The sequence below is a fragment of the Calidris pugnax genome, unplaced genomic scaffold, assembly GCF_001431845.1.
Source record: "Calidris pugnax isolate Ruff unplaced genomic scaffold, ASM143184v1 scaffold136, whole genome shotgun sequence".
Classification (NCBI taxonomy): Eukaryota; Metazoa; Chordata; class Aves; order Charadriiformes; family Scolopacidae; genus Calidris; species Calidris pugnax.
The window spans coordinates 468768-481871 of record NW_015090875.1 but is presented as its reverse complement, the minus strand read 5'-3'; the positions used below and the strand labels follow the sequence as shown (position 1 = coordinate 481871).

The 13104-nt window shown below is 41.7% G+C and overlaps 1 protein-coding gene across 1 annotated transcript in view; it reads right to left on the bottom strand.

Annotated features, from left to right (window-relative positions):
- Positions 1-13104, bottom strand: part of LOC106890385 (protocadherin-15-like) — a 123357-nt gene that overhangs the window by 89171 nt on the left and 21082 nt on the right. The window contains exons 2-3 of the mRNA XM_014946165.1: positions 2001-2015; positions 1239-1304 (exon numbers count right to left, since the gene is read on the bottom strand). Of these exons, the coding sequence (XP_014801651.1) occupies positions 1239-1304; positions 2001-2015 (81 nt within the window). The remainder of the gene's footprint in view (positions 1-1238; positions 1305-2000; positions 2016-13104) is intronic.

Below are 13104 nucleotides of genomic sequence, written 5' to 3'. Positions count from 1 at the left end.
ACCCTTTCTATGTCAACATTTTTCCTACTCTCCAATCTGAACCTCTCCTGGTGCAACGCGGTTGCACCAGGAGAGGTTCAGATTGGAGAGTAGGAAAAATGTTGACCCGGAAAGGGTTATGAAACCTTGGAAGGCCATGTCCCCTTCTCCTATCGCCTGTCTGACTGATCTTGAGCAACTCAAGGTTGACCTGTCTAACCTTGAGCAACCCAACAGCAAGCAATTCCCCATAGCAGAGATGTGGTGGACCAGCATGACGTGGGCTTTCTTCACCATTTCAAGCACCCGTATATGACAAATCATAACCATATGCAGTACACAACTGCATAAGCCTAGCTTACAAGGTTGGAAAAAAATAATATTATCACAAAATAAGAATCAGTAAGGAGTAGTAACTTAATATCAGGAGTAACAGCCACCTGTGCAAGGTGTTGACTCTCACGGGGTTGAAGCACTCCATCACATTACAGTATGCTGCACAAATGCCACACTGACACTACAGATCAACAATTAAAGAACTGTGTTATTTGAAAGGAAGGAGGATAAGAATAAAAAAAAAAAAGACATTCATTTTTTAAACAATTAAAGAACTGTGTTATTTGAAAGGAGGATAAGAATAAAATAAAAAAAAAAGACATTCTTTTTTTTATGAATTTTCCATGACTAAGAGCAAGCAAGTTCTGCCATTTCAGGTGTTCATCATCTCACATTATTACACTTTGAGTGAAACAACAAGGAACCTTCTAAAAGCTGCATGTGAAACCCAGGAGATAGCAGTTACCACTTCTGTCAAACTTCACAGAAAGGAGGTTTCAGCTTTACATAAACCCCACCAAAACCAAAGGCTGGCCAGAACTTTGGCCTTCAGTAACATCATACTGAAATAAGAAGTTAGACAGTAAAAATAGGTTGGCATATTAGCACCAAGGGAGTGAACTACCTTTGTATTACAAATAATTGTGGTCTAAATACTTGTTAAAACTAAATGCACATTCACAAGAGCTGTCTGGAGTCAAAGACCAAAGTCATCAAGACGTAGAATTTTCTGGCAGAAGTTACAGGTCTCAGCATGTTGGGTCATTGTCACCTTTCTACCTGCAATCCTTGTTAGTTAACAGGTTTTCAGAGATGGGTCCTCACTGTCGAGCTGGACACGGCCACCCCAGGTTTGCCTCTACACCCTGATGAGCCGACACGGGGTAACCGCAGGGGGGCGCGCAAAGCCGAGGTGCACTCACCGTTCCGACTTTCTTCATCAATAGGAACTATTGTGGCTGGAGGACCTGTTCTGGCCAACTTGCAATCTATAAAGATGAAAAGAGAAGTTATTTCTAATTCTAGAAGAAGGATCTTGGGGCTTTTGATGCTATTTTTAAAACAAGTCAGCATAATCGGTACACTGAAGACAAGTATTCACTTAAATACGATACACGTATGAGCTACGGCTCTTCACTGAGTCACACTCATGGAGGATCAAGATCTGAGCTGTTTGCTCCTCAGACAAACTTTATAAAGCATGGGGAAATTTGATGAGAAAGGATTTAACACCTCAGATACTGATCCGTAGCCAAAACAAACACTTTTCAGCAAAAGCTTAATGTGGTTTGTTGTGTTCCCTCTTCCATTAAGCCTTCCTTCCCACGGCATGAACACACACACACCCAACCATCGGGACGTACCACCACAACACAACTGGACGCCTACACCTAAGAACCTGCTCCTGTCTTGCTCTAGAGACACCACCAGGGATCTCAGTGAAGCAGAAGTCCTTCAGGACAGAGAGAATATGATTGCAATTTAACCCAAAGAAATAACAAAGGCATGATTAATAGCTATAAATCGCAATCAAAGCTTCACAACAGAAACAAACTTAATTTGCATTTAATTGCAACAAAAGGGTCTAATTAAAGAGAGCAAACGGAATTTTAATAATGTTCTAAGGAAAATAAAAATTAAAAACAGACGAGCAATGTTCAGGAAGTTACATGTTGCCATCTTACCCTCATATTGCCAGTCTGGAGTCAAAAGTTAAGAGTCATCAATGGAAGCAGAGCAGAATAATGAAAGAAAATAAGTAAGATTTGGTTGGTTTACTCAAAAGATAGGTTCAAAGACATAAAGCAGTACATGCAGAGCTAGCAAAGGCATAGATGTAGTTTTAAAATATATCAAAGCACGTATACTACGTGATGACTGTACTTTGTGAACAATTTGGTTTTCTGCATTAAATAGCGGAAAAATATTACCTCTTTAAACCACAGAGAAATAAAAGTTAAATAAGAAACACTTCTCATTTGCAAAGAGCCTCACAGCACCGCTGAAACGGCATGGGAAGAGACAACCATTCTCCTTCCCATTTCACCACAGAGAACTGAATATGAGATTGCAGCCCCCATTTCAAAAGGCATTTAGATGCCCCTCTGATCCTCCTGACACGGCCCCGGCCACGTGGATGGCTACACACCATGGGTAAGAAATGACAGCTGCTAATTAGCTTCTAGACAAGGAAAGAAATGCTGAAGCATCACTGCTGTTTTGGTTTTTTTTAAGAGGTCTGAACACTTTACAGAAAAATCCCAACAGAAAATCATCTGTAAATGAAACACAAGAGCAAGTTGAAGTAAAATGCTATTTCCCAGCTTACAGTAAAAATTACACATTTATCAACTTCAAAAGAATTGCGCCGCAGCTAATTACTGACTATAATTACCCCAGCATAGACAAGACCTCTAAAGGAAGATCAAAACAGCGGAGCATTTATTCGGATCTCCGTTTAGGTGAAGCCTCTGAAGGACTTCTCCAGGGCATGGTAATTTCCTCCAGCAACAGTTTTGCCATTCAGCTGATGAGTTCAACTGGAGGACCCAACTTCTAAACGCCAAGCACGCCATTCCTCAAGGCTGTTCATATTTATGAAGAGCCTGAACGATACCTGAATTAATACTAGTGATAATACGCCATTCCTCAAGGCTGTTCATATTTATGAACAGCCCGAACGATACCTGAATTAATACTAATGATAATACAGTCACACTCTAATTACTTTTTTTTTTCTTTAAAAAAAAAAAAAAGGCAAACAGGCAAACCTTGCTCTGAAGGTCTGCACAGGGAGCTCACTGCCTCACCTTCCTTACATCAGTGATGCTGTTTTTACAGCCTCAAAAACTCACTTGGTTTGTTACCCTAAATGAAATTATTTAATGAACAAATTCTCAGCACTTAATTCTTTTATTCTTCTATGCTCTAGTTTGATAAATAAAAGTTGAATATTTTCTGTTGATAGCTTTAAAGCTTTTCGTTTTGAAGGCATTAACAGAGCAAACAGATCATCTGAAATACCGTGCCTTTCATTTTATTGTAGTTTTCTGTGAGCATTCTGTGTGGGGAGATAAGCAATGTTTGCATATCTACATGAAATAAGGATTGTTTTTTCTGCTTTAATTTTTTTTCCCACTGGATGCTATAAAGATCTCAGGACCATAACAGACACAACTCTACCCTTTTCCAGATACATGTGTTGTAATTTTCTAGCTGCTTTGGATTTGGGTAACTGAATGGCCCTTCAACAAACTCTTTGTTCGGGCAACAAAGCTCACCCACACAAACTTCTACTGAGACTTTGTTCTCATAAACGGTCCTGAACAGTGATCACTGCACACACAACCAAAAGAATTTAGTTCTAAATATTGCATATGCCTTACCAAAAGAATAATCATGATTTTTTTTTTGAAAACTAAATGGGCTTTTTCCCCATCACCGATGTTTCCATCATGCTGTTGTCTCCTTGCTGGGTGTCTCAAGGAAAAGTTCACCCAGATCAGGCCAACCTCTAGTTCTGTTCCTCAGTAAGAAAATTATCAAAATTACTAGACAATCACACGTTAGCAGCACTTTCACAGGATTGCTTTTTCAAACACATCAGGACTTCCAGAATTATAATCAAAACAGTTATTCTGTATGCTTATAACCAACGTTCAGCATTGAAATCTGGATAGAGAGAGTCTCAGAGAGAAGGCAGATTTAAGCTCAACAGGGCAGTTTAAGCTCAATGATTTGCAGAGGATTTATTGCAAATGCGAGCAGGTGAAGCAATAACGTTTCTCATGAGGTAAATTTCAATGAAAAGAAGAGATTAGATCAATAGCCAAAACTATAGCTAGGGGAGAAAATAATAAACAGGATGTGCAGTAGAAGTCTCGCTGTGGATTACCCTCATGGCACCAATAAACATTTTATTAAGGAAAGTGTTGTTTTATTGCATAGAGAAGAGTTCACAGATTAGATTATTTCATATAATTTCAACCATGGCAGTACTACCCAACTATCAGATTGGTTTTTTTGAAGATGTCTGTCTTCCCTCTCCCCCAACTTCTCAAAGACCAAACCCAATAATGCCACAGCCCTGTTGAGTTTCACATTGATCACCATGCACTGAACAGATAAATTAAAAATGGCAGTCTTACACAAATTTCCAATTAAAAGGGAGACAATTTTAATTAAAACCTTGAAGACGAGTTACGTGTTGTAAACACATGGGTGGTACCTTTTCTTTTTTTTTTGCAAAATACAATCAAGAAGCAGCAGCAGCAATAAGCCCTTGACAAGCTGGGTGTGCTGGGTCACCAGGCACCAGCCAGACCTGGTGGGAAACACTGGACACGTCAAAAAGAACATCTCTGGGCTAGAGCGAGGCGCACAGAAAGGTTATTCCCATCACGAGGAGGATGGAGAGTCTACTCTATAAAGATGAGAGGGGCTTGAATAATTTAGTCTAGGAAAATGAAAGCTTTCTAGAAATACACTTGGGTAAATATCAAGGAGGAAATACAAGTTACTTAAACTACAGAGTAAAGTGTAAAGAACACTGTGAGTGTGAAGGAGAAATGGCTGCATGCTGTCCACAAATTTAAAAAGTACATTTCCAGCCCAAACTTTTTTTTTTTGAACTGGCAGAGAAGGTAGATCCTGCAACACCCTCCCACAGCAGGAACAGCACAAAAACACAATCTCAGCATTTTTGAAATACACCTTTCATAGAATCATAAAATGGTTAGAGTTGGAAGGGACCTCAAACACCATCGAGTTCCAACCCCCTGCCCTGGGCAGGGACACCTCCCACCAGACCAGGTTGCTCCAAGCCCCATCCAGCCTGGCCTTGAACCCCTCCAGGGATGGGGCAGCCACAGCTTCTCTGGGCAACCTGGGCCAGGCTCTCACCACCCTCACAGGAAAGGATTTCTTCCTGAGATCTAATCTGAATCTCCCCTCTTTCAGATTAAACCATTCCCCCTCATCCTCTGGCTCCACTCCCTGATCAAGAGTCCCTCCCAATCTCTCCTGTAGCCCCTTCAGGTACTGGAAGGCCATCATGATGTCTCCCCAGAGCCTTCTCTTCTCCAGGCTGAACAACCCCAGCTCTCTCAGCCTGTCCTCACAGCAGACGTGCTCCATCCCTCTGATCATCTCCGTGGCCCTCCTCTGGACCCGTTCCAACAGGTCCATGTCATTTCTGTGCTGAGGACTCCAGAGCTGGACACAGAGCTCCAGGTGGGGTCTCACCACAGCAGAGCAGAGGGGCAAAATCACCTCCTGCAACCTGCTGCCCACACTTCTTTTGATGCAGCCCAGGATGGGGTTGGCTTTCTGTGCTGCCAGAGCACACTGCTGGCTCATGTTGAGCTTCTCCTCCACGAGCACTCCCAAGTCCTTCTCCTCAGGGCTGCTCTCCAGCCATTCTCCACCCAACCTGTGTTTGTGCCTGGGATTGCCCTGACCCAGGTGCAGGACACTGCATTTGGACCTTGCTCTTGGCCTGCTTGAACTTCATGAGGTTTGCACAAGCCCACCTCTCCAGCCTGTTCAGGTCCCTCTGGATGGCATCCCTTCTTTCCAGTGTGTTGACTACACCACACAGCTTGGTGGCATCAGCAAACTTGCTGAGGGAGCACTCACTTTATTTGCTTATGAAACAGATTATATTAAATGCTCCTCAGCAATATTATGAGATGTTTTTCACAAGTTTTATTGAAATGTTCCTCAACAGAAATTATTTCAGCTGTAACAGATTGCTTTATTCAACACAAACAGTCATGGATAATTGCAGCACCAGGGGTGACTTATGAAGAAAATATCTGCACAAGCCTTTACTTTCCTGTTATTTTGTTATAAAGCGTCTGATTGCAGGCCTCAGTACAGATCTGTTAGATATTTTAACTATTCTGACTTCACACTGCAGATTATTACCAGACACTGGCACACACCTAACTAACAATTCACATTTTTAAGAAAACTACAGCAATTGCTAAGCCAGGATGGTTTCTTTCTATCTATCAGATGGTTTCTTTGAAGAGAGGCCCTGTGTCCCCCGGGAGAGCAGCCAGCAGTGGCAAGGAACACCCCAGGGACGGAGGCTGGTGGCCTTGTCCGAGTGATGGAAGGAACCTCCGCTCTGCTGGAAGCGCAGGGAGAAGCCACAGGCTGAACCATGGTCTAGTCTTTCTAAATTTATTCACTCTAACTTCCTCAACAAAAAGCAACTTGTCCTTGAAATTCCTGGGCACAATGCAGTAGGCATGGGAGGCAAATCACGGTAAATCAAACATGCTTTAAGAGAGGCAGAAAAGGCACCATATAAATGAGGTTTCCTACCTGCAGTTCTCACAACGTGTTTTATGTTTAAGCAGCAGCACTGGTAAATATAATCACAATATAGCAATTCCCCCATGTCCCAAGCACCTCACAGCAGAGGCAGTAGGCATCAGGAAAATAAAACTTAGTAAATAAAACAACAAGCTCTGACATCTTTCCTCAATCTTGAAGAAAAACATTTTTGTTCCTGTTATTAACTTCACTGTTTCATGCAAGTAGTACATTTGCTTTACAATTATATGATCAAGGCAAAGGCAGATAAATAAAGGGCCTGTCTCCTTGGGAGCAAAATAAAAAACTATTTAACAAACTTCATGGAACAGTTACATGCCTCGGATCCATTTGGTTTCTGATGGTTAATTTTCATTATTTTCATTTCTAATTATTTTTAATGAGATGCTCAGAGGAAACCCTAAATCACCGTTCCAGGTAAGATGCTCAGCAAGGTCAAACAGCCTGAGCCAAAACAAACACAACTTGAATAATCCCAACCTGTGCCAGAGGAGAGCTGCCAGGTCACCCTCCTTTCACCTCAGCCTTGCCCTCTTTAATGCCACTTCCCACCCAAGGCTGATATTACTGAAAGGCCTGCTCTCCATTTCAACTTCACAGCCAAAGTAAACAGAAAAATCTATAAAATGAAAAGAAAAAAAAACGTTACTGAGTTAGCTAATAAGAAACTTCAAGTGTAGGGAACAGATATGGAAAAAAAAAAAGAGTCCTAAAGACACCTGAGTGGACACTTCCCGCAACAAGCCAGGATTTAACCTGCCTGAAAGCCAAACCCCATATCTGACCACTGCTGCCCAACAAACCTGGGGATCTGCGATTCACGGCAGCACGCTCTCCCCTCCCAAACTCTGTTCTCATCATTCACAGAACCATAGAATGCTATGGGGTTGGAAGGGACCTCTGGAGATCATCCAGTCCAACCCCCGGCCAAAGCAGGACCACCCACAGCAGGTCCCACAGGAACGTGTCCAGGTGGGTTTGAATGTCTCCAGAGATGGAGACTCCACCACCTCTCTGGGCAGCCTCTTTCAGGGCTCTGCCAATCTCACAGGAAAGAAGTTCCCCCTCATGTTTAGATGGAACTACATTCAAATTTGGGCCTGTTTCATCTTGTTCTGTCACTGGGCACCACGGAAAAAAGACTGGCCCCATCCTCCTGACACCTTCCCTTTAAGTATTTCTAGGCGTTGATCAGATCCCCCCTCATCTTTCTCCTCTCCAGACTAAAAAGACCCAAGTCCCTCAGCCTTTTCTCCTAAGAGAGATGCTCCAGGCCCCTCATCATCTTTGCAGTCCTCTGCTGTGCCCTCTCCAGCAGTTCCCTGTCCTTCTGGAACTGGGGAGCCCAGAACTGGACCCAGTGGGACTCCAGATGGGGCCTCCCCAGGGCAGAGCAGAGGGGCAGGATGACCTCCCTCCACCTGCTGCTCACACTCTTCTTGATGTACCCCAGGATGCCATTGGCCTTCTTGGCCTCAAGGGCCCATTGCTGGCTCATGGGCATCCTGTTGTCCACCAGGATTCCCAGGTCTTTCTCCTCAGAGCTGCTCTCCAGCAGGTCAGCCTCAACCTGTCCTGGTGCAGGGGGGTATTTCCTCCCAGGTGTAGCACTCTACACTTGCCTTTGTTGAAGTTCATCAGGTTCATTCTCACCATCCCAAAGGCCAACTGCATCCTCACAACCCCTCTCTGCCACCGGGCTCTTTCTCCTGCCATCTCCCAAGAGACCAGTTCCTCCACAAGGGTTTTGCAAAGGACCTTTCAAACTGGTCTTCTGCTCCAAATCTCTTGAGGGACATTATTCTGTGAAATAACCCTCATCCCCTCCTAAGTACTACTGAAATTAAAACTGAAAAAGAATCCACTTCAATATGCAAATCACCAACTCTTCTTCCACTTGCTTCAGAAACACCCAATTATTACTCTAAGTTACTTTACATTTTCGCTTACATTTAGTTTTGATTTTATATATTCAGAGAAGTAGTTCTGTTTGCTTTTATTTAAACAAACAGTCATGGGGAGTACAACAACAGGCAAGCTCGAAAACCTGACTCAGTTCCAAGCAGATATGCAGCCTGATATAAAAAACTTACTTAATACAATTCTACTGACTACCAACGGAAATTATTTTAGCTGGTGGCTGAATAAAATTTCATTCTTTGTCACTGGAACAAACATGAGACTAAACTTTATAAGTAATTGTAGAAGGCTCCATTACTGTACCACACCAGCCCCTTACTCACCTAGGGCTTCTCTCCAAGTCAGAAAAATCACACCACACAATTAACTCTGTGTTTCAGCCACTTTTGTTCCATTAATGAATTTCAGAACATTAAACTTAACAATTACTTAATATTTGCCTGTACACTTCATCCAAGCTGAAAACGTTCTGAAAGGTGATGTGTGTCACGGTGACACCAGCTGTCCTGTAAGGTGGTGACCTGAAGGGACAGAACTAAGGCAATTTATCCAAACTCTTCCTGAATCCATGAAAGTGTGTAGCATCTACAACAACTTTGAGCAAGCTCATTTTGAACCTCGTCACTCCTTGTTCATATGGTACCACCAATGGTGCAGGAAGAAACAGCATCCAACCATTCCCTACTGACCCTGTATGTCTTCAATAAACCAATTAATTATCCCTAAAAATTGCAGGAAACAATAATTTCAAGTGAGTTCAGGATTCTGACCCGCTTCAGTCACTATGTGGTATGAATAACAGAAATGATAATATGGAAAATGTAATGTTAAAATTGCTGGCCATCTTTAAACAAAGTCCTTGCAGCTCTGAAGCCTTTGGGCAAAGAGCCCTTCTGGTGCCTCGGGTTCACCATCAATTGCACTGAGATAATTTTTAAACCATATGGGAAAATATAACAATAAGGCATGTTAAGAACCAGTCAGCTTAATCCCTCTTTACAACTACTGTAGATGAACAGGAGCTGTAGTTTTCAGGCTAACACCACATCACCATACTGTACCTTACCACAAATACTGTGGCAGTTTAAGATGCCACTGTCTCTTGATTGGAAGAAAAGTCATCCCCACGCTGACCTGGCAAAGCAGAGCACTTGGCCATCCGAACAAAGCCAACTCATTTTGTCCTGAAGTTCTGAGGCTTTTACTTTGGCCCAATGGTTTGAGTAAGAGCAGCTGCTGCTGAAGCAGTAACAAACTCCTAGAGAGTAAGATGGGAAGCTTTGACACCTTCAACCTTCAACACTGTTTGACCACAGCCTAACACATGATTTCTCTCAATACTTAAATCACAGGCCCAGCTATCTACCTGTGCTCTGCACCAAAGGGGACTCTAAGGCCACTTTATTTGATATACATGCAATTATAGAGAAAAACCTGGATGGTTTAAGACCGAAGGCTGGGAAGTCAACCTCTGTAAGAATGAAGCACTGCCATTTGGTCCTACAAAAATCTTGACCCAGCAAGCAAGCTGTAACTATTTCCCAGAGCCAGAAGAGGGGGAGCAGAATTAGAGGAAAGCCTAATGAACAGGCAAGAGTTTTCCAGTACCTGGAGCGGAGCTAAAAGTCTAGATTTTTAAAGTTTTGTTTCTTCCCTCTGGATTTACACACATTTTAATTTTGTTCTAGTGAGAATAAGACAAAGCCAACACTCAACGCTCAGCAGCACTCCTCAGTTCAGTGCGGGCAGTAAGCACTACGCAGCAGTCCTCATTTTAAGGACTCTCTTCTTCAACTCTAATTTTTTCCATTTATGTTGAGAGAGAAAGAAAAAAGAGCTCGCGAAAGAAGGTTTAGGAAGTCAAAGCATTTAAAGCCTTCTCCCCTACCTCCTCATTTTTTCTGTATTGTTAAGCACATAAAACACTTGCGTAAAAGTGTTCGGGATTATAATGCAAGAACCACTAAGGTCCAGTCCTCAAGCCTGAGTCACTGATAATGCTGTGGCCAATTCTAAATAAGAAATTAATGAGAAGTCATTAACAAAAAAGCAGACGCGTGATTTCCACCTGATCACTGACTGGAAATTAAAGAGAGTTTGTGGATGCCCTGCACAAAAGACATCCGATGGAAGAAAGCCAAAACACCTGCGCTAATTGATTTACCAAAATGTTGCCGGAACAGCAAGGGCCAGGAGGGCAGGTTCTGAACGGCTGGCGGGGTTGGAGATGAGACGAGCTATCGAGAAAGCCTCTTTCAAAAGCACTAAGTGGTTCACAAAACAGAATATCAATGAATACAGTAAAACCTCAAGCCCACGGGTTTCGTACATTGAAATTCTCAGCAAAGCCCTTGGGAGTTTGTGATGCGCAGGGAAAGCGATGGCGTGTTCTCTGCTTTATTTAAATTGGAGATGCTAGAAATGAAAGAACTGAAATTCTAACAGTCTGTGGCGCTGGCAGAGGTTAAAACACCTCAGATTTAAATCTGCCGGAAAGAAATCTATTTCTGTTTTCCAATGCACTTTATTCTCAGGAATGCCCCACTGCTCATTAAGTACACAGTCCTTTGAAAGACCTTATCCTTACCTCCACAGTTCACGCTTCCACTGCTCATTCCGGGGGGAACACGCACAGAAAAAACCCCACGAAACAGCCTCTCTGAACATCTCCAGTTATAGAGCAAGGTTCCTAATAAAGAGCTACATAGAACCATACACTGAAACTGGGTAACTAAGCAACCCCATTTAAGGGGGAAATGTTCTGTCTTGTTTCCTGTGAATTCAGAACTACAGCTGTGCAATTTAGGATAAGCTTGGCATAACCTTTACATTAGCAGGCTTGGGCTACAATTGCTCTGTATTGCAAATAGCATAAGCAGGGCTTTCACAGGCTATTTTGAGCTCTTCCTGACAGACGTCTCTAATTGCAGAAATTGGGAAGGAGTGACAGTGAACTTGAGCTCGATTCCAACACGTTTGTGGCGCTTCTTAAACCTACACTGAATTTCTGTGCTTTGATTCAGACCGGCTCTGTTAAGCACTGCTCTAAAATTCACACCTCAGAAATTCAAAGACGCCAAGTGAAAGATGATCTAAATGTTAAAATCTGACTGTAACTGAATTTGGGGTCGGTTTGAACTGGGCAAAAAGTGAGGCTGAGGGATAATCAAGCACAAAAAGGACATAAACCAAATAAAGACTATTATTGCAAGCTCTCGTTCCCACAGCCTCAGAAAACATGCATTTATACAGAATATGCAACCTCAACCTAAGATGATTTATTTCACCATTCTTCCAACTCTTTGTACAGATATAATATCTGTAAAGGGTTTGCTACGTGAAAATTGCTCTGCAAGTGCTGTGGATAGCTATTTTACTTTTACTGCTTTAGAAAAATGCAGCACCATCCATCTTGCAGGCAATATTCTTTTAGATTGAAACAACTTTCCATTTTACAAGCAGTTCTGGAGTTGACAGAGTCTTTAAAAATCATACTTGAGCCTGAAAACACTGTAAAAGGCATAAAAATATGATACTATGCCAAGTAGCACCTAAAATTGGCATTACCAAAAGTAATTTTTAAGACCATTAAAATGCACTGGCTGACTCAAGAATACCTGTAATAGAATAGCTGTAATATCTTGAGAAGTGCTTAAACTTCAAAAGTTGACTAAACCTGCTTTCAATCATTACTATGCACTGAGCATTAAAATTTCATGCCATTTTTCAATATTTTTGAAATTGCATTTTCCCTATTACCTGTGTGATGCATTTAAAACAAAAATTTCATACATGAGGATGAAAAAATGTTTAATATTTGGAATTAAACTGAAGCCAGGTACTCTAAGCAAATTTTAAAGTCACAGCCATTTTAAATGCTGTATTAAAATCAGACATTTAACTACTAGTACAAGCAACTTGGAAAAACCTGTAACTTTTCATATTGTGAAATGTCTTTACACGCAAATAAAAAGAGATAAGCACTTACTAAATGAAATATGGGAGAGAAGACAGCTAAACTGCCTGTAAATGAGCTAATATTATTTAGCCTTCCCCTGTTCCTAAAGGGCAGATTTGTAACTTTTAGGCTTTAGGCTCAATATTAAGGTTCATTGCCACTGAAACCACATTTAATTATCAGGCTTCTCATCTTCCCATGAACTGTTTTTCCCATTTCAGTCCAGGTTTCTTTTTCTACACAACAGACACAGAAAACAGGTTTGTCTTGCATAAAACTGGTTGAGATTAGCTGAGACTGAAGAAAGCATTAAAAGGAAGAGTACGATTCCTAAATTTAGGAAAAAAACCTCAATGAAATTTTACTATATACAAAGGAATATTTTCATTTTTAAAGCCTATGTAAAATCTTAGAGTATTACAGTACCATATGTGATTACCATTGAACTGTATTCTCGAGACTATGGTTTCAGTGACTTTCTTTAAAAAGCAGTGCTTTACAAAGTAGACTAGAAAAAGTTGTATTGACATGAAACCTCAAATTCTCTTTGGATTTTTAAGTTTATA